This window comes from Vicia villosa, linkage group LG5 (genome assembly GCF_029867415.1).
Source record: "Vicia villosa cultivar HV-30 ecotype Madison, WI linkage group LG5, Vvil1.0, whole genome shotgun sequence".
Lineage (NCBI taxonomy): Eukaryota > Viridiplantae > Streptophyta > Magnoliopsida > Fabales > Fabaceae > Vicia > Vicia villosa.
Window position 1 is genome coordinate 114,969,683 of NC_081184.1, and position 22,549 is coordinate 114,992,231.

The following is a 22,549-nucleotide window of genomic DNA, read 5'->3' on the forward strand; positions in this document are numbered from 1 at the left end:
ACGGGGGAATTTTCTCCCCCATCCCCGTCCCCGCGGGTCCCCACGGATCCCCGCGGTTCATGCGAAGATCCATAAATATGATTTTTTATTTATTATTTTAAATCAAATTAATAGTAAAAGCTTCAAAAGCTAACCACAAAAAATTTAGAAATTATTCCTTTATGATAAATATATTGTTTTAACAATATTTAATCTATAATATTGAGTGTCATGACCACTAAAATTTCAAACAAAAAAAAAATTGAAATAATCTTTTAGATCCCACTCTTTTACAAACAATACATATATATTTTTAATTTTTGTATAAGATTAATCATATGAAATGAAAAATAAACTTACATAATAATTTAAAATTTTACATAAATTCAGGACATTATGCCATTTTAGGCGGGGCGGGGACTCCACGGGGCGGGGGATATTTACGCCACCCCCGTCCCCGAAGTGTCTTCGGGGAGACTTTGTTCCCCATCCCCGTCCCCGTGGGGGGAAAATTCCCCGTCTTTGGGGCCCCAAACGGAGAATCCCCACGGGGATCCCCGCTAACGGAGGCAAGTTGACATCCCTACCGGGCGTAGAGTATATGTAAGAAGAAGCGAGATTGATTGTTTATAATATGTCTCTATATCGATGACTTGTTGATAACAGGTAGCTGCAAGAAAGAGATCGAAAACTTCAAAGGTGATCTTAGCAAGGAGTTCGAAATGTATGATCTAGGCGACATTTCATACTTCTTTGGAATCAAATTAAACAAAAGCACTAGAGGATTGACGATGCATCAAAAAAGATATGCAAGTGAAATACTCAAGAGATTTGAGATGGAAGAATGCAACTCGACTTTGACATCTGCTGAACCAAGAATGCAACTGTCGAAAGACTTTGATGAAGATGATGTCGACCCAAATTAGTACAGAATACTTATTGGGTCATCAAGGTACCTTTGTCACACAAGGCATGACTTAGCATACAGTGTAGGTATGGTAAGTAGATTCATGCAGAAGTCAAAGGTATCATATCTAGCATTGACGAAGATGGTACTAAGGTATCTTAAGAGTGTGTTTGGATGGAGCATTTTAATGAGGGAAAGTAATGTTTTGAGGGAATTTAAAATGATTTGACCAAAATCCATTGTTTGGATACAAAAATGAAGAATTGTTAAAATGACGGAAATTTATGGGGTATTTCATCTAAGTTAAATTTAATCATTTTAAAATGACACCAAAAACCAAAGAATTTGAAATTCCTCTCATGTTCCATAGAATGTATTTGTTATTATTATTTCTTCAAATTTTACAAATTGGTCCTCATATTTTCCAAAATTATAAAATTGACCCCAAAAAATTTTAAAAAATTGCAAATTGGTCCTTAATAATTTTTAAAATTTACAATTTGGTCATTCAAATTTTTAAAAATTGCAATTTGGTCCCTACTTTTCAATATTTTAATTTGGTCCAAAAAATTTATATTTTATAAAAAAAGACCCAAAAAATCTAACAATGAATTACTTTAATACTTCATCCAAACAAAATAATTTAAAACGAATGGATTTCAATTGAATCATTTGAATTGCTTTGAATTTTAAATTCCCTTAAAATTTCTAATTACCTCATCCAAACACACTCTAAAGGAACTCTAGACTACGGAATTTTATTTCATGTAGTTGATGAAGGAAAAAATGCAAGCTAGTGGGATACACCGACTCAAGTTGGTGTAGTGATGTTGAGGATCGAAAACCCACAGATGATTGTGTGTTTCTGCTAGGTGGTGCACTAGTTGCTTGGAGTTCAAGAAAAGAACCAGTAGTGAAATTATTTTTGTGTGAAGCATAGTACATAGATGCTTCTCTCTGTGCATATCAAGCAACATGGATGGTAAATTTGGTCGAAGAGATTACAACAAAGAATCATGGAGCAATTACCATGAAGATCGACAGCATGTCGGCTATTAATCTGGCGAAGAATCTGATAGCACATTAACGAAACAAGCACATCAAAATGAGGTTTCATTATCTTCGAGAGCATGTAGCAAATGGGAAGCTGAACTTGGAACACTACAGAATTGAGAATCAGATTACAGACATCATGACAAAAGGATTGCATGTCGAATTGTTCAAGAAATTAATAGTTATTATGAATGTAGATAGCTTAGACACAATGAATTAGGTGGTGTGTTGAGATTTTAATTCCTTGTGTCGAAGCAGGTTGTTCGAAAGAAATAAGGTAGTGTCGAAATAACTTAGTGTGTGTCGAAGTTGTGTAGGTGTTGAAATGTGAAATTAGTGTAACTTGACAGAAATTTTGACTTAGGTCTAATTTTGTAGTGTTAGCATAATTATGTGTTTGAGCTTTGTATTTTGGGCTTTGCTTAGGAAGCAAGAAAACCTAAAATATATAAATAGGGAGTTTCCCTTATTATTGAGATACACAGTTGCAGTTGCATAATTCAAAATATTCTCAGTTGAGAAGTAGAGAGAAGCTCTGCATTACAAATTCATATTTTCTTTTCATCTTTCATTATTGATTGTGCTGCGAGAATCATCTTACAATCAAGGTTGGTTGATTCACTCGAGTGAAGAGTGAAGAACAAAAGAGAATTCAATCGGTTGATTGAATCTTGTTCATCCAGAATGATTTAGAATTCTCCATAGGGTTAGGTAATTCTAACACACAACTAACTTTTCATCTCATATATCACTATCAGAATATCTATTTTATTTTAATTAACAATTATTTTTTTTTAGACACAAAATTCTTATTTTTAAATATTAAAATTTCTTTTTTTTTTTCTCATGTATGTCAGCAAAATATCTATCTATTTCTGCAATTGCGATGAAGGATTGAAATTGAAACCGTAAATGTTAAACCTTAAGGCTATGTTTGGGAGTTTGGAGAGGAGGGGAGGGGAAGGCTTCCAAAAATGAAATTTTAAAAAAATATAAGAAAATATTTGACATTTTTTGAAAAAATGATTTTGTTTAAAATGATAAAAGAGTCATTATCATAACTAAATTTTTAATTTTTAGAATACTATAACAACCTAAAAGATATTTGGAAAATTTATGTAAGCCCTTCAAAACCCTCCAAAACCCTCTTTCAATACAATTTTTGAGTTCCCCCATTTTATGGGATTTTTGGTGTTATGAATAAACTCAAACCCTCCAAAACCCTCCTACCCAAAATCTTTTTATCATTTTCACTCAATTCTTCCTATTTTTCAAAGCCCTCCCCTCCCTTCCCCTCCAAACTCCCAAACATAGCCTAAAGATTAGGTTTAGTGGACCAGATATTTGTGGTGGAAAAAAAATCCATCCCCGAGAGTGAAAAAATGGAAATAAGTTGAATTGGCTAATCGAGTGTCGCAAAAGAGAAACGGATCACGCAGTAGATATCGTGAGAGAGACGATGATGATTGGTACCTCAAATTCCATTACACTCCGAGGACTAGCTTCATTCACTACTCCTCCAAACTTGTACACATCAAATTCAGTATCAAGAGTAGCCACTTTTTCTCCGTCACCATCGATAAGAGCAACATCACGTATTCTCCATACGCCAATTTCAGCTGTTGGTTCAAATTCAGGTTATTTTCAGCTTTCTTATCTTTTGCTTTATATATATATATATAAATATATATATATATATATATATATATATATATATATATATATATATATATATATATATATATATATATATATATATATATATATATATATATATATATATATATATTTCTAAACTAATCTTATGCTCTTGCTTTTTAGGTTTAGAAGCATCCGTTACAAATTCAAATGATATCTCAGTCTTGTTAACAGATGCCACTGTAGTTTTACAAGAACAAGGTGACGATGAAAATAAAATACAAGTGAGTGTCATCAAAATCCTGATTTTTAAAATGAGGGACCAAAACTATAAAAAAAAATAAATAAATAGAGGAACTAAAGTTGCAATTAAACTTTTTTTTTTTTATTGATTTCGTAATCTTATGGCTTGAATGGCAGCTAAGAGTGGAGTTGAATGGTGTTCAAACACGCAAGGTGTTTGACCGGATTCTCGTAAACTTAGGCCAGAATGTACCACCAACTCCTGGATTTCGCACGCGAAAAGGAGGTAAAAAGCTTCATTATTGATTATTTATTACTTGTTGTTGATAATATTTTACACGCGATTTATTCTCCTGTTGATTATAGTTCATAATTTCATCAACATATGAAATTCAAGTTCATGGATTTTAACTTGATTACTTTGTACTTGCTTTGTGACATGTGAACTGCTCCAGGGAAAACGGCAGAGGTGCGCAATTTCCGATAAAATTTAGTATTTGATGAATTATTCACTCATTCTTCTGTAATATTGTTTGTAACATCAAAATGTTAGCATTAAATCATTGCTTAGATCATGATTATATATGTTTTAATTTTCGTTGAAGATAACTCGGTTTGGAAATCCATGCAGATCCCGAAAAGCTTCCTTTTACAGGTGCTTGGGGAAGAAAGTGTCACTAAGTTTGCAATACAAGAAATTCTCAACTGTACCATGGCTGAATATGTGAAAAAGGTGAGCGATTTTCCTCCTCCGAATGTGGCTGTCATACTCATGGATACATGTATAAACTTATTTCCATATTTGATTTCTCAATTCCAGGAAAACTTGGATGCAGAGGACAAGAAGGTTAGAACTATTCAAACGGTCCAAGAACTCAGAAAATCATTCACAGCAGGAAAACAATTTGGCTTCGATGTTATAATTGAGCCTAAAAACAATGAAGGTAACCAGATCGATGGTTAACAGGGCAACAAGATTTGTCTCACACAATGATATGCAGCTTAAAGAGTTATTTTATTAGTCAGTTTGATGAGCTCGTTAAAATAAAGATGGAATATTCCTACATGGAACTTAGAGGAAAATGCGTAAGAAACTCATCATTAGATTATTCATCCCGATTTTGCTGTTATACAAAACTACACAGAGTGATATATTGCAGACTTTGAATATCTTTATAGTCTCGTATGTATATAAACTGGAAACTTAGAAAAACTTGTCATATGGTCATATAATAGAATCACGAATGTCGGAGAATAGACCGGTGAGGGAGTACTGCCGTAGATTTTTCACTTCATACCAAGAATTTAAAGCATCGAGATTCCTGTCAGTCCCTGAGAATGTCAATTGTATGCTGATATTGCAACCTGGCTCGCCATTCTTTTGGCACTCTGTGTTTGGCGTTGCACAGTCTTGATTATTTAGGCAAATGCTTCCACCCGAACATGAATCACAGCCGAAACTCTTCCAGAACAAGTTTTGAAGGGTTCCCTCTTGAAATTCAAGAACCTGTTAATCAAACAGCACCCAAATTTAAAATTACATACCTAAAGAAAATTTTGTTCCTACAAAATAACAGATAGGCCATGTCAAACGATACCAAAGTGAAACTGATTATCGTGTGACTGTTGTCGGCAAACATAATTGGTAATGATCTTGCTGCATATTTCTGTCCAGCAAATGCCACCATATATCCACCAGATGTGGCCTGATAAAACCCCAAACAAACCATGAGTCTCGTAACGAACATCTCCTATATACACGAAACATCCGATTTAAAAAACTGCGACATAAAACTGCATACCAGGTCTAAGGTGCTCCTGTTAATTGTAAGTAGGGAGATTTCATCGACCATCGGCCTAAACACAGAAAGTTGTGCTCCTTTGTTTGGAAGGTCAAGACGAGAGTCACAAGGCGAAAGCTGTGGACCATTATCCGGATTGAAAGATTGCTTGCTAGAAAACGCAATGCCGAAGGTAAAACCATCTCCTTTCTGAACTTTAGCATCAAGACATGGACTATAAACATCATTTGTATCAGCTGCATCTGCAACAAACATAGCCATCATAGCAATGGCAATCAACTGTTTCACCAATGCTGTTTTCCTTGTATTGAACATGCCAAAGAAAACTTCCTCATCCACCCCCATCTCTGAACAAAACAATAAAAAGGGTTGAATAAAACAAGCTATGTAACACAACAACAAAAAAAAAAGAACAATATTTTATGATGATGGAAACAATGTAGTATCAACATTTGTCTTTAATTTGGAAAGATTAACGTGCGGCACATAAATCCAAGATGATGATATGATATTTAAACAAGAAGAATTGGAAGATGCATTTGATTAATAAGCAAAAATATCAAATAACTTAAGAATCAAGGAACCAATTTACGTACCTTAAAATCAAATTAATGAATTTGTTATCTCAAGAATTTTTAAGAGATCTAAAGGTGAGGCTTATCTTGTCTATTATTCCAGCACATGAGGATTTAACTGGTGGCAAAGAAGCTGTTATTGAACTTGTGAATTGAACCAGACTGGTAATAACGTAAACAAATCTGTTTGATAATGGGTAATGCAATTTTTTGGGAGAAAACCAGAACAAATATTAATGTAATATATGACCAGGAAATTGTGCAAAGAGGATTTTTGGTGCGTTTGTTATAATTGTTTTTAAGAAAAATATATATTTTTTAAAATACAAGATTTTTAGGGTCTGTTTGGTAAAAATAGCGGTTGACTGAAAAGCTAGCTGATAGCTTATAGCTTATGACTGATGGCTGATGACTGATGACTTATAGCTTATAGCGGATGGTTGAGACCGATAGCTTATAAGCTCATTGAAGTGTTTGGTAAAATTAGCGGTTCAATTAATTTATAAATGTAAAATGACATAAAAGATATTTAATATATAATTATTTTATTTTAAATTAAAATAAATTATAAGGGTTAAAAATGGATTTTAATTGAAATAATAAGGATAAAAAAGGAAGAAAAAGTAATAAGCTATAAGACATAAGTTAAAACGCTATTTGAAATAGCGTCTGAAAAATAAGCTATAAGCTAGTAAAATAAGCTATAAGCTCGTGATGAAAAGACCGTTATCAAACGGATCTAAATTATCATATGAGCTTATAAGACATAAGACATAAACTATAAGCTCGAAAACATGTCTTACCAAACATAGCCTTAGAAAATCATTTTTTGTATGGTTAGTTTGGAAATTTAATTGCACTATTTTAGAGAGAACAAGCAAAAGTCAAATATTTTTTTAAAAGTAATGTGTGACTGGTCGGTGCATATAAATCATTACTTTTATAATCCCAAAAAATCATTATTTTTATAGTATTTATTTAGAATTTTAAGATTTTTTTTAAAAAAATTCATTTTTGATTTTAAAATAAAAAATTATTTCTCATAACTTTTTTTTAAAAAATTAAATAAGAAACCAATGGCGACGGCGTGTTTGTTATAGATTTTTTTAAATAAAAAAATCATTGTAATTATGTTTATGTATTTTGTTTGAGATGATGATGATGACACTTGTATGAAATTTAACACCAAGATATCAAATGCAACAAATGACACCAAGATATCAAACACACCATATAAAACCAAGGTATCAAATAGTCGGGATCAAATGACATAAAGATATTAAATTTGGAAGGGTGGTCTTAACATTATAAATTTGGAAGTCTGGAATAGAATTGCAATGCTAAAATGTCTTTGGAAGATTAGTATCAAGAGAGATAATATGTGGGTGCATTGGGTCCATGTTTATTTTCTGAAAAATAAGAGTCTCTAAGATGCTCAAGTAAGCATAACTACTACTTGGATGTTGAAGGCTATCATGGCTACTAGGGAAGACATTCATTACTATCAACCTTTATGGGATCAGATGAAGGTTAACAGTAGATTTTCCATGAAGAAGGTGTATGATAGAGCTATGGAAGTGGTTGTTGAGGTCAATTGGAAACACATGATTCAAAAGAATTATGTGAGGTCTAGAGCTATTTTATACTTATGGTTAGCATGTCATGGTTGTTTAGCCACAAAAGCCAGGTTAAAAAGATTTGGATTCATTCATGAAGATACTTGTGTGTTGTGTATAATGATAGTTGAAACCATAGACCACCTATTGTTTGCATGCAGTGAGACAAACAAGATTTGAAAAGAGGTCCTTGGATGGCTATATCAATCATCATCCTCAACGTTGGGAGCAAGAGCTTGAATAAATAAAGAGTAATACTAAAAATCATGAAAGTGAATGAAGCGGGAAAACTCACCCTTCGATTGAGGTACCTGTGACGTGATTTGGAGCAGAGCAGCGGCGATGTGTTGGTCCTGGTGCGGACGCAGAACCAGAAAGACTATTGAGAGCACGACTCCGAGAAGTCAAGCGAAAAAGACTGGCATCGAAAGAAGACTCCCCTGTAGTTTCAGAATCAGAAGACGAAGAAGTAATATCTATTCAGTCCGAGCAGTCAGATTCTGAGCCTGAAACTATGGCAGCTGATCCACCTCCTCCAGAGAGACTTTTGGGTGATTATGGAAGGGCCAATGCACCACTTGGAAGAATGACCATTGTAAACCAACCGGTCAATGTTGCACACTTCCAACTTCATCCTTCAACTATCCGACAGTTGGAGAGCAAGCCGTTTGCGGGACGAATCAATGAAGATGCAAATAAGCATCTACAAAGATTCCTCACCACGACAACGTCATTAAAGATTGAAGGTCATTCTGAAGAAGCTAAGAGACTTGTAATGTTTCCTAAAAACATCGAGCCAAAATACCGTATAAGAAAAATTCTAAAAACAAGTTTTCATGAATCAGGATATTTATGAAATAAAAATCCAAGATTATATGAAACTCTTAATTTTTTAGATAGAAGTCTTCTTGAAAAAAAATGCGGGCAAATTTTGGGGTACAACAGTTGCCCCTATTCAATCTTCTTAAACCTGAATAGACCGTTTGGAATCTGAAGGTAGAAGATGGTTGGATATTTTAGATGCTCTGAAAATTTGCACTTACCTCCACCGGACGTGATGTTGGAAATTGCATTTGAATGTTGTCTGAGAAATGTTGTTAGCAGATCGAAACATTACCTGAGATGGGCTTTCAGATGCCATCTGGAAAATGTATTTGATTGTTTGTTCACCAGAATGAATCCATTGATTAAATCTTGATGAAGGATTTTGAAAACCTCTGTGTTGACCGGTTCGGAACCGTCCGAGGTTACCGCTTTAAGTCTTGGAGGCTGATCGTTACGGAACTGTCCAAAGTTTTTCCGCTTTAGATTTTGAAAGTTGATTGTTGTGGAACCGTCTGAGGTATCAGATTTAGATCTTTGATGGTAGATCGTTCTGGAACCGTCTGAGGTATCAGCTTTAGATCTTTGATGGTAGATCATTAAGGAACCGTCCGAGGTATCGACTTAAATCTGTGTTGCTTGATTTTGAGTTGATATGTGATTTGAAAAGAGAGATCTCTTCAGAATGAATCTTTGGCTTGACTATATCTGAGAGGACTGTTCGTCTGAATAGAATTCAGGGGAACACTGCATGTAATCTAAAGATATTCGTCCACCTGAAAAATCAAGTTAGTGACATGCAATGTCATGATGCATGTAATGTATATGTTGAGATTCTCGAACTATAGGAGAAATATGCATGTTATGTATGCGTTTGTCATGAAACATTATATGCTGTGTACGAATATGTGTATGATGTATGATGTATGATGTATGATGTATGATGTATGACTTATGCAGTCTTGAGCGTATCAAGCTTCTGGTTGGGAAAATAAATCCTCGCTAGCCATTTGGAAATGAAGGATTTGTGATTGCTGATGATTTTTGTCGTCTTGCTTGAGAATACTCGGCTGGGGACCTTCTTTAAGGACCAAGGCGCTCTGTTGAAGGATCTTTGACTACCGACCGTGGATGAAAGGTAATTTGAAAGTTCTGATTTTGATGCCCTTTAAAGTGGGAATGAGGAAGATGCATAATCCTCCGATGCACTATTTGACCAAGTCTTGGTGTGGAGACCACACTTTCTGGGGATGGCACTCTTGAACAGCCCTGCTGGGGAATAAGATTTCTCGAATCACTTTGTTGGAGAGAAAAATCTCATTGAAGAATTTGCCGAGAAATGCATTTCTGTTGGGGATTTTTCTTCTAGTGCTGGTTTCGGGATGATGTCCAAATGATTGGGACATTACCCGAATGCTATTCCTGTTTTTCTGGTAAACATCAATCATATCCAAATGCACATGTTCATTCAAAATTATCATTGAGACGTTTACGTATGATGTTATAGAAATGCTGTATGGTGTTATAGAAATGCTGTCATATTTGGGAATAATCTGGATAGTATGAGCATAACCAAGAACATCATTGATGTTATTTCTTATAGAGGGTGGGTACACCAAAAATATAGAAATAGTCTAGCTTTGCTAATGATGTAATTGTTTGTTTTAGCGAGACTTCGGTCGCTTGTTTGTATTTGACATTTTGAAATATATATAATCTTTTATTTCAAAAAAAAAGATATTAAATTTAACAATATGATAGCTTCGATAATTCTGTATTGCATATCTGTATAACAAAGTTAACTGTTGGATTGAAAGTTACTATCTTATAGATCATGTCGATAAAATTTATATCAATTAAAAAAATTATTTGATATGTTAAAGAGATCATCAAAATTAACCATGGAAATTTCTAAGGGATGTAGGTCCCCCCAAGCAAGAGGCCCAATGGGACGAGATGCTTAAGGAAAAAATCATTTGGGTAATTCGACCATTGCATATGGTGCAAGACTCAAAATTCGACCATTGCAATTTCCAGGTTTGTACACATCACTACTATAAATAACACCTTCATGACAAAACTTTCATATCGAACAATAAAAAATCTGAAGAAACGATGTCGATGATGTAATGAAGGTGAATGTTGAACTCAATAAAGAGTCTGACATGAAGGATCTAGGAGCTGCATCCCGGGTTCTTGGGATTGACATTCGAAGAGATAAAAAGAAGTTGAAATTATGCTTATGTCAAGAGATATACCTACGAAAGATTCTCGACAAATTTGGTATGTCGAATTTAAAGCCTGTTGTACCTATGACAAATCCTTAATTCAAGTTGAGTATATAGATAAGTGTCAGAGTATTGAGGTCGAAAGAACTTATATGAATAGCCTCCCATAAGATAACATATGCAGTAAGTTTTGTAAGCATGTACATTGTGAATCCTGGAAAGGCTCACTGGCAAACATTGAAGTGGATTCTAAGGTACATAAATTCTTCACTAAACAGATTCCTAATTTATGTTAGAGCATGTGGTGAAGATAGAAAAGCAGTAATCAAAGAGTATGCTGACTCTGATTATGCAGGTTGTATGGATTCCAAAAAAATTATTTTTGAATATGTGTTCACTATGTTTGGCACATCAATCAGTTGGAAAGCGACGCTTTAGAAGGTTGTAGCTTTATCAACCACTGAAGCGGAATATATCGCCCTCACTGAAATTGTGAAAGAAGCTTTGTGGCTTGAAGCTTTTGCTAAGGATCTGAAACTTCAAGGTCAAGTTATCACTGTTAAATGTGATAGTGAAAGTGTTATACACCTGTTGAAGAATTAAGCCTATCATGAGATATCCGAGCACATCGATGTGAGACTACATTTCATCAGAGGGGAAATCGAGCATGGAGAAGTTCAAGTACTAAAGATTTCGACTAATCAAAATGTTGCTGATATGATCACCAAGACAATGCCAAGTTGCAAGTTTTTCCACTGTATGTCGTTGATAAAACGGCATGAAGAAAGATAATTTGTTCTTTGATGTTATAGAGTTTGTTCTACGGTAGCTTCTTGGTTCTAACTCTTGTATGTTCGAAGGGTAGCTTCTGAAGGATAGAAAAACACTTAGAAAGGGGGGGTTTGAATAAGTGTAGCTTTAAAAAACTTGACAGATAAAAATAAATTGCACAGTTATTTTTATCCTGGTTCGTTGTTAACTAAACTACTCCAGTCCACCCCCGCAGAGATGATTTACCTCAACTGAGGATTTAATCCACTAATCGCACGGATTACAATGGTTTTCCACTTAGTCAGCAACTAAGTCTTCCAGAGTCTTCTGATCACACACTGATCACTCCAGGAACAACTGCTTAGATACCCTCTAAGACTTTTCTAGAGTATTCTGATCCACACGATCACTCTAGTTATAACCTGCTTAGATAACCTCTAAGACTTCCTAGAGTATACTGATCCACACGATCACTCTAGTTACTTACAACTTAATGTAATCAATTCAAGAGTATTACAATTGCTTCTTAAAAGCTATAATCACAAACTGTGATATTTCTCTTAACGTTTAAGCTTAATCTCACTAATATATTACAACAGCAATGTAGTGAGCTTTGATGAAGACGAAGATTCTGAGCTTTGAGTTTTAACAGCGTTTCAGCAAGTCTTTTTGAATAATCTTGTTCAGAGTTGTTAACCTTGCTTCTCATCAGAACTTCATATTTATAGGCGTTGGAGAAGATGACCGTTGAGTGCATTTAATGCTTTGCGTGTTCCGTACAGCATCGCATTTAATGTTATACGCTTTTGTCAACTACCTCGAGCCTTGTTCACGCTGTGTCTACTGACGTAGCCTTTAATAGCTTTTAACGTTCCTTTTGTCAGTCAGCGTAGCCTGCCACTTGTACTTCCTTCTGATCTGATGTTTGTGAATACAACGTTTGAATATCATCAGAGTCAAACAGCTTGGTGCATAGCATCTTCTGATCTTCTGACCTTGAAGTGCTTCTGAGCGTGATACCATCAGAACTTCAGTGCTTCTGATCTCGTGTTCTTCTGATGCTTCCATAGACCCATGTTCTGATTCTGCTTCGACCATTTTCTGATGTCTTGCCAGACCATGTTCTGATGTTGCATGCTGAACCCTTTGAGACAAAGCTTCTGAGCGCTGAATTATGCATACTCTTTATATATTTCCTGAAAGGGAAATTGCATTGGATTAGAGTACCATATTATCTTAAGCAAAATTCATATTATTGTTATCATCAAAACTAAGATAATTGATCAGAACAAATCTTGTTTTAACAGCTTCTTGGTTCGACAATTCGACAGGTTCATAGCATGTCATCGAAGTTTGTTTCCATGCTATAGTCGAAGTATGCTAGGATTGTTAGTATGTCGAATTGGACATGTTTGTTATGCTCAATTGTTTAAGTTATCTTGTTTTTTAGGTTAACTTGTGTAATGGGTCTGTTTGAAAAAATCTATTAGTTTAGTGTGTTAGTTTTCTTATAAATAGCATACTAGTCTCTCATCATTACACAGTGCAAATCCTAATTAGAGTGAGCGAGGTTATTTTTTTATTCTGTAACACTTCTAATCTTGTTTTCAAAGAGAAAGTAAAGAATAGCGGTTTATAAATAATTCATTGTGTTCTTCTTGCTTCCCTTTTTTCTACCCTTATTGGTTTCTTGCCGATAAAGAAATCGATTATAATTTGTTATTCCTGCTCGTTTTCACAACACTTAGAATGAGCTCGTCTAATGTAGATGAGGGGAAAGGTCATCTCCTCATCAAGATGAAAGGAAAATGAAGAGTGATTAAGGTCCAATAAAGCAGATAAGCATATACAAATAAGAATATGCCATATGTATAATGAACCAAACTCCACTTATCTCTATCTATAGAGAGAAAGAGAAAAACCTTGGAGGATATGGAGTAGATTATCAACAACTGGTAGTTCGTGGAGAAAGAATAATCTCTTCCACCTATTCCGGATTACATTCTCATTTTTCCACTGGTCAATCTCTACCACCAACATATCAGGTTGATTAGAAATGGTAAACAGTCCAGGGAACCTAATCTTAAGGGGGATGAGTCCAAGCCATGGATCCTTCAAAAGGAAGTCTAGATCCCCAATCCCACTTTCTTTAAGATACCATCAACAAAACAATTAGAGGGGTCTTCCTCTTTGAACCCAAGAAGAGAAACACATTTTCACCAAGTAGAAACTGACTAGAAGCCCAAGATCCCCCCTTTAAGAGAAGATATAAATGGAGCACATTATTCAGCTCTAATAATATCACACCAAACACCAAAAACACATGTAATAAATCTCAATCTCCATTAGCCAACAAGGCTAAATTGACCAATCAGAGATCCCTAACTCCTAAATCCCCCTTTACTCTTAGGTTTGTACACGGTCTCCTACTTAACCCAAAAGAGCTTAGCATCTCCCTTCATTCCTCCCCATAAAAAATATTCTTTGAACCCTTATTGTCTTCTTCCAAACCTTAACAACCATTTTCCAAAAAAAAAAGATAGATAAAAGAAGGGGATAATATTAAATATTGAATTAAGTAAAACCACTCGACCACAAAAACTTACTCACAAATAAAGGGTCCTAAGTAGTGAAATCTCTTGATTAACAAACTAACTAAAGGGTCCTAAGTAGTTTCAAATTGGGGATTGGCCCTCACAGACAAACTAAAATACTTAAACGAGGTTTTCAATATTACAGTTGAGGACCTAGAGAGTCCTAAAAGGCAAAATTTACATTAACTCCTATAAAACTACTCAAAAAAAAGTTAACCCGAAAACTCAAAACCATCTTAAAATGCCTTAGTAATTAATAGTAGATGTTATGAACAATTTGTTCATAACTCATAGCGAAATTTTACATTCACCTCGCATGATTCAGATAAGCTATTGATATTTTTGTCTTTAATTAAAACTACCGCAAGTATATTTGAGTTTCTAATTTACTTTGTTCAAAGTTTTGTAAGAAAGAATTATTGATATATACATTATTCAATCAATCTTATTATTGATATATTTGTTTTATTGTTAACATCTAAAAATGAATTAAGGGTTTGAATTATTATTGAAACTTGAAATTGTAGTGGAAGCTAGCTACTATACCATATATGTAACCATTACTATTTTTATGCATGGCTTTCATGACAACCATTTCGAGCACTTGCACTAGTATGATTAATAATGCATTTCCACTTTCAGCTACCAACTTCTTCTACTTAATTACCATTTTTCAGTTTCAAAGCAAGTAATTCACGTTTTTGCTAGTTGTGCTCTTGTTTGTTTCAACCAGAGGAGTGAATATTGTAGCTGGAAAGTCTCAAGTTTCAGCTTTCAAAGGTTTTTCAAACTTACTCTCTTCCATGCTTTTAGTTTTTCATTTTTGTTTTATGGTTATAACTTTTGATTCTACTCATCTTTCATCTTTCATCTTTCACAGATGAATCATTTTCAGCAAGACAAACCATCCTTCTTTGCTATCATCAAAGGCAATATCAACCAAATGGTAACTCATTCTACTTCTCTCCATATTCATCTCATGCATGCTACAATTTGTTATCTTTGTAGACAAAATTATGGTAAATTTATTGTGAATTTTTAATGTTAGTTTCTAGGGTTTAAATCTCACACATTCATGCAGTCGGGAGATCTGAATGATTCAGATCTGTTTATCAACTCGATCTGACTGTCATAGATCTTCCGACTGCGTGAATAAGTGCAGTCAGTGACGGAAGACGGAAGGGAATCTGGTTTCATATACATACATGTTTTTTTTTTCTTTCTTTCAAACATTACTTCTTGTAAGCAAGCTACCATGTTTTTTTTGGTTGCCATAATCTACAGAAAGTTCCGCAGAAGATTGTTGTGAATTTAGGTGAAGAGTTGAGAAAAAATGAATCAATTATTCTGATAGGCTCTTCTGGTGAGAAGTGGCAAGTGAGTATTATGAAGAATGAAAACGACATGTATCTGCAAAACATCGGTTGGGAGAAATTTATGAAAGACAACTCAGTGAAGAATTACGAGGTCTTGTGTTTCACATACAATGGAGAGAACAGATTCAAGGTGCAAATTTTCGGTAAGAACGGATTAGAGAGGCCAAGCTTCAAGAAAGCAGAAGTTACTGCAGAAGCTCCAACTACGGTGAAGAGAAAGAGGGGTAGAGCAGGCTTGAAGAAAGAAGAAGAAGTTGCTGCAGAAGATCAAAGTGCGGTCAAGAAAAAGAGAGGTAGACCAAGCTTGAAGAAAGAAGAAAAAGTTGCTGCAGAAGCTACAAGTGTGGTCAAGAGAAAGAGAGGTAGACCGAGAAAAAATCCGGCTGCTGAGACAGTAAGTGGCAACAAAGAAAAAGGAAAAGAGGAAGCTGCAGCAACACTAGTGGCTAAGAAAGAAAAAGAAAAAGAAGGTCAGGAAACAATTGTAGCTAGGAGAAAAATTGATGAACCAGGAAAAAGTCTTGCTGCTAAGAGAGTAAGTGTTAAAAATGAAAAAGAGGAAGCTGTTGAAAAAACAATGGAGACTAAGAGAAACAAGGGAGGACCAAGAAAAAGTGCTCCTGCTCCTCCTCCTCCTCCTGCTGTTATTATTATAATAGACTGATAAGAAAACAAGTATTGTTATATGTATGCGCAGAGAAACTGATATTAATTAAGGCAAGTTTAACAACAATATTTCATATGCTGGAATTAGTTATTAGGAGGATTTATGTAACTGTTATGATTGGTAATGTTTTATAGTTGTTGCATTGTTGGTGAATGAAACTGATATGGTACTAGGTTTTATAATTGTTTCTGGATTTTATTGAAGTTCAAATGAGTTGAATGTTAAATATTGTAGATATCTTGTCTCCTTAGGTTGTAAAAGTCTAGTGGGAAATACATTCAGACACACAAATTATTGAGTGAGAATGATCTAAACTTTCTCTCTTGATTTCTCTTAGAATCTTATTATGGGATGAGTATGAATCTATTTTGTTGCAACTGTTTTGTAACTCTTGTAAGAATTTTTTCATGGTGGATCGAAGAGTTGCTCACTCATTCTAGATCAAATAAACATAGTGTTTGGCCACTCTTGTAAATGTATTTGATTAAACCCTATGATATTATAGATTTTCTCTCTTTAAAGAGTTCAAGCTGATCATTAAGAGACATAAAACTATACTCTTGTAAAGCGCACTTTGTTATCTCTTCAGAGTTAGAGTGTGTTGAGTTCAAAATTTTATTATGTTACACGTTACTTCTTCAGAGTCAGAACCTATTAGCATTCAGCTACACACTAGACAAAATTATTAGGGTACCAAATTATTCTCTAAGAAACAATGTATTTGTTATTATCAAAATCAAAGGCCAGATGCATAACCAAATCTTGTTCTTACAATAGAGACATAGGATTATGCCTCACACACAACATAAAAATGGTCTAGCATAACACATGAACATGAATACATTGGAGCGTATGAGGTGCATGCTATTAGGAGTTAGTTCACCACGAGTTTCTAGGGTAAATTTCTGAGTAATTCAACTTATTTGATCAATGAATTCTTGTCAACATGAATTAACCTCAAGACATTGATAAAGTTATGTAGTGGGAGACTAGTAGATTGCTCAAATTTTGAAGTGTTTTCAGAGCTTTAGCATTTGTGCATATCAATCCATACAGTCTTGATGCTACACCTGTGAAATGCATCTTTATTGGTGAACTAGAAGATACGAAGGGTTACAAGAAGTGGAACAAGAACCTGAAGGATGATCAATATTCATGATAAGTAAGGATGTTACTTTTCATAAGAACCACATGGAGATAAAATTCAAATACTTGGAGAATATAGACTCAGAAACAAGGTAGAGGAAACTCAATTTGAGATGGATCCTTCCACTAGTGTGATTGGATATGATAAAGAGGATTAGGCTCTAGCTTTTAGTCCTAATAGAAGATGACAAACAATAGATCTTTATTATTAGTTGGCTAAAGATGGAGATAAAGGAATATTGTTCTACCAAAAAGATGTGATTGTATTTAACTTAATTGTTATGCTCTTAACTCAATTGAAGAATCGCAAGACTCGAAACAAAACAACTTTAGTGAAGCACTTAGGAGAAAAGAAAGAAACATTTGAAGATAGTGAATGATGAAATGCATTCATTAGATAAAAACCATACTTGAAAACTTATGGATCTACCTAAAAACCAAATGGAATTTAGGTGCAAGTGGATATTCTAGTAGAAAGGAAGAGTTATGGGAATTGAAGAACCATGGTATAAATCAAGACTTGTGGAAAATAGTTTACTCAAGTGGAGGGTATTTATTACAACACAATTTTCTCACTTGTGGTAAAACATTGTCCATAAGGAGTTTTATAACTATTATGAATCAGTACAATTTTGAGTAGAACATATGGATGTCAAGACAACTTTCTTACATGGAGACTTTAAAGAGACAATATACATGGAACAAACTAATTTTTTTATAGAGGAAAAATATAAGGTGTCTCTCTTGAATAAATAATTGTATGAATTGAAACAAATCCTAAGGAAATGGTACATTGGTTTGATGAATTTCTTATAAAGAATGGTTTTGAAATAAACGGGTATAACAAGTGTGTTTACATATTGAAGAGGGTTGAGAAAGTAATTCTTTATATACTTCTATATATGGATGAAAGAGATTTTTAAGGACAAGTTTAATGGTGAATTTGAGATTTGGTTATGCTAAGAGGATACTTGGATTGATTATCGTCAGAAATCATGAATAGAGTGAACTATTCTTATCTCAGTATGGATACTTGAAGAAAGTGATGCAGAGATTTAGGATGAGTGGTGTTAAAACAGATACTACTTATTTGCATCATCACACAAAGTGAGCAGGCAATGTGCTCAATCCGGGTATGAGAATAAAAAGATGAAAAGTACTCCTTATTCAAATGAGGTTGGAAGCATCATGTATAGTACGGTTTGTAGTAGATCGGACTTAGGATATGTAATTAGCATAGTGACTTGGTTTATGGAAAAGTCGGGTCATATGTATCGGGAAGTTTTGAAGTGAGCTTTGAGATATTTAAAAGAATCTTTGAAAGGAAGTTGCAATACTTAATAAAATATAAAGAGGAAGATGTTTGCAGGGATAGGTAGATTTGGAATACTTTGATAATGTGGGTACTATGAATTTGTATCATATTTTATGTTTATATTTCTTAGGGAGACTACTAGTTAGAAGGCAAATCAACAATATTTTGTGACATTATCTACAACTTAAGTGATGTAAATTACCTTTGTTGAAGGGGTGAAATAATTCATATGGCTGGAAGATATGATTGAAGAGTTAAGGATTAATCAAGAGTGCGTGAACATACATTGTAATAGACAAAGTGACACCTATTGGGCTAATCATTAAGTGATGAAAGGGAAAAGCATATTGACATTTTCTAGCACATTTTTGGAGACATGACAAAATCAAAGGAAATCATGGTTGAGAAAGTTATTTTGGAGTACAACTTGGTGGGTGTGTTCACCAAGTCATTACTTAGATCATGGTTCAAGCACTTGGATTAGATCAATTTTTTTGAAGATTAATTCAATACCAAAGAGATCAATAATATGGTTCATGATTAAATTAGCATCAACATCGATTTAGAATCAAGATGGAGATCTATTGTGTATGCCTTAAAACCTCTCTCTTTTTTTTACAGAAGGTTGTTCAATGGGTATTTTAGCTCTTCCTCGTCCACAAGGAGGATGGCCTCACGTGTCATAACATTTTTCATATGTTTTTCCCATGTCTTATCTGTGAGGCACATGGAGAGATACAATATTAGTGTGTGGGGCGCCTAGAGGTGTTCAAAACCAAACCGATCAAATACAAAACTACAAAGTCGTATCGGACCAAACTGAAACTGCAAAAAAAAATGCATTTGTTTCGGATGTGTTTGGGCCCTTTTTACCAAAACCTCACGGTTCAGCTCGATTTGTGGTTTGTAATTTACAAACTGAACCAAATTGAACCAAACCGCATTATGTTACAACCAACATTCACTTAACCCACATCTGACCCAAACTCAAACCTATTGCCTTATCCTTACGATTACAAATGATTTTCCCTTCCTCACACTTAAAGATTCAGTTTAAGTCTTTTCACATATCGCCTAGCGTTATCGCGCCTTCTTCTCATCTTCTTTTCCTAGTACATGTCCCATCTTCTTCTCTAGTATTTCATCTCTTAAGTTATTTCTTTTTCATCTTATCATTTTTATTATATTGTTCTCTCTTCCAATTACGTTTTTAATGCTCCTCTTATTCTCTAATCTCTCCTCACTTCTCCTCTTTCTTTTTCATCTTCTCTAATCTTTCACTCCACTTTTTTTTCTATTTCATTATAATGTTTTTGATATTATTTTATGCTACTATTTTAGATTTTTTATTCCACTTTTATCTAATCTTATTTATGTATATTAAATGAAAAGTTTTTGTCCAATTATGATGAGTTTTGTTGTTATTTGATAACACATAAATGACTAAATACAAAGTTATGTTGCCATCTATATGTAAATGTTTGGCTCAATAATTTAAAAAAACTGAACCAACCCAAACCGCATTGGTTTGGTTCTGAGTTATTTCTAAAAGCACAACAAACCAAACCGAACCGCACACTTTTTTCTCTTGTGTTTCGGATGATTTTTTACGTCAAAACCGCTCAAACCACACCGCGAACACCCCTAGGGGCGCCTAAGGCATGTGTGAGGCGGATGACCTTGAAATCTTACCAAATATAAATGCGCCTCTTAATTCTTTGTGTTTAACCTTGAGAAACCAAAATAGAGAACTTTTAGAAATAATACTTTAGTTTGAGTGCTTTTGCACACGGTTTGGAACCACATTACTAGCTACGTTAAGTTCTAGTTGAAGACATAAACCTTATGCTTTAGCTCTTTCAAAGGCTCCATCGTCGGCTGCTAGGAGATCCACTTGAGCGTCCTTCAGGGATCGCTTCATTTGTTCATTGGATTCCCGAAACTGATCGACCTCTCGAATTAAGCCAGTTGCAGTGGCCTCGATATCTTCTTTCTTTTTTGTCATTTCGGCCAATTTTTTGGTCGCCTCTTCCATCCTGTGGGCCTGGTCTTTAAGGTTGTCCTTCAGCTTGGTCACCTCCTTGGTCAATTGAGCCTCAGATTTTTCAGATTCATTTCCGGCCTCGAACAGAGCTCGGGTTAACACAGCACACCGCATCAGATAAGAGCTCAAGTTAGCAATTAACTAATGATCCCCGATGAACTTTTCCTTGTCTACATCCTCGGTAGAGTTCAGATGGTCATAAAGAAACTTCATGCTATCAAAGTTTTTAGACAAGAAGGTGAACTCTGCAGAATGTCGTGGCTGTTGGCTACAGTCGCCGGTCTCTCTCATCAGGGCGGAAACAACCATGTTGACTTTGCTCATAGAATCTTCCATCAGAGTCTTCCTTTTTGCAGGGTTTTGCTGAGGTTGCTCGGAAGGGACTGAGGTGGCGCCTTGGGGCATCTTTCCGCCTTTGATTTCCTCGTTTTAGAGCCCATGTTTGTATACCGGTCAGGTTGGGCTTCAAGGAGGATTAATCTACTCTGTTGGGCCTAACTTCGGCCATTAATTTCCTTTGTTATTTGATGTCATCAACCGACATTTTCAATATAACAAAAAATAAATAAATAGGGTCAAGAAAACAAAGGTGATGTAAATGCATGTGAGATAGGGCTTATAAAGCCATACCCAAATATTTCTAGAGTTTCTCTTGATCATCAGCCATGCTCATTATGTCCTTAACCTTCAACATTTTGAAGGAGTATAATTTAGCCAATGCTTCGACCTCTTCCACTTTTATCTTGTCGTAATCAAAACCATAAATAGATGATGGATTGTTTGTCCAATAAAATGGGAAGCGACGACTTTAGTTCATCGCACACATGACTCTAGGGCATCTGTCTCCGCTTTTGATACGAAGAAATATGTCCTTTAAGCCTTTATAGTTAGAAGTAAAAGCGCGGAGGAAACTCCTGCCGGGAGACCCATTAAAGGAAACCCAAATACATTTATCTACACCCTTCAATTAGAAAAAAAGAAAAGAATAAGCCCATAGTGGGATCTATGCTCAGTGCTTCACGTTGACTTTAAATTCCTTAATGAATCCTCAACTGTTAGGACGAATCTGAATTGGGGCTACATTTAAGGAGGTGAGGAGATTGGCTTCGAAATAGGAGAAAGAGGTTTGGATTTTGAAGTCCTCGAGCATCCCAATATAGAAGTAGAAGCATTCCTCATTCACACCTTTAGGGCGATAAAGAAAAACTCTCTCTCTCTCTCCGTCCTCACATGTTTCAAGTATTACATCCTCTTCGTTCCTAGTGGGCGAAAGGTTCGTGCTACATCAAAGCTTACCAATATCGGCGTGGTTGACAGTGCTAGGCTTGTAGCTTAGAATTTCTGAATCAACAAAATATTTGTCTGTCTCCATTAGAACTTCTACATAACTCGATGATTCGAATTTTGATTCAAAATCGCTAAGAGACGCGTGACTCTCACCATAAACCTCCCTAATAATTTGGTCAAATTCGGCTCGTCCCAAATGACCCTCATAATATTTCATGCATTGTTCCCAAAGTTCACTTCTTTCTTGGGCACTTTGGGGAACAGGCGCGTTCCCTGAATCATCGCACTCTCGTATAAGAACCACGATTGAAAAATAAAATGGACAAAAGTAAAAAGGGAGGAAAAGTGTTTGCCTGAGTAAAAGGGGAAGTGATAGCGTGTAGACGAGGATGAACTCTTAAACTTCAAACGGGAATTTTTGAGTGAGAATAGTAAACGATGGTGAGGTTGTGGACTTTTAAATACCAACCTACGAGGAATGTCTAG

The 22,549-nt window shown here is 35.0% G+C and overlaps 3 protein-coding genes across 3 annotated transcripts; 2 read left to right on the plus strand and 1 right to left on the minus strand.

Moving 5' to 3' along the window:
• The first annotated feature begins 3,254 nt into the window (after nt 1–3,254).
• On the plus strand, nt 3,255–4,990 carry LOC131602084 (uncharacterized). Its single transcript, XM_058874088.1, has 6 exons — nt 3,255–3,576; nt 3,761–3,861; nt 3,998–4,106; nt 4,276–4,289; nt 4,452–4,553; nt 4,641–4,990. Exons 1-6 carry the CDS (start codon nt 3,399–3,401, stop codon nt 4,782–4,784), a joined length of 648 nt encoding a protein of 215 aa, XP_058730071.1. The 5' UTR covers nt 3,255–3,398; the 3' UTR covers nt 4,785–4,990.
• On the minus strand, nt 4,690–6,366 carry LOC131602083 (uncharacterized). The gene is made up of 4 exons (XM_058874087.1): nt 6,219–6,366; nt 5,623–5,969; nt 5,419–5,526; nt 4,690–5,327 (listed from the first exon to the last, which is right to left on the minus strand). Exons 2-4 carry the CDS (start codon nt 5,965–5,967, stop codon nt 5,046–5,048), a joined length of 735 nt encoding a protein of 244 aa, XP_058730070.1. The 5' UTR covers nt 5,968–5,969; nt 6,219–6,366; the 3' UTR covers nt 4,690–5,045.
• An 8,492-nt stretch (nt 6,367–14,858) lies between these two features.
• On the plus strand, nt 14,859–16,442 carry LOC131607084 (B3 domain-containing protein At5g18000-like). The gene is made up of 3 exons (XM_058879126.1): nt 14,859–15,008; nt 15,109–15,174; nt 15,513–16,442. The coding sequence occupies exons 2-3, from the start codon at nt 15,109–15,111 to the stop codon at nt 16,266–16,268; spliced, it is 822 nt and encodes a 273-aa protein (XP_058735109.1). The 5' UTR covers nt 14,859–15,008; the 3' UTR covers nt 16,269–16,442.
• The last annotated feature ends 6,107 nt before the right edge of the window (nt 16,443–22,549 follow it).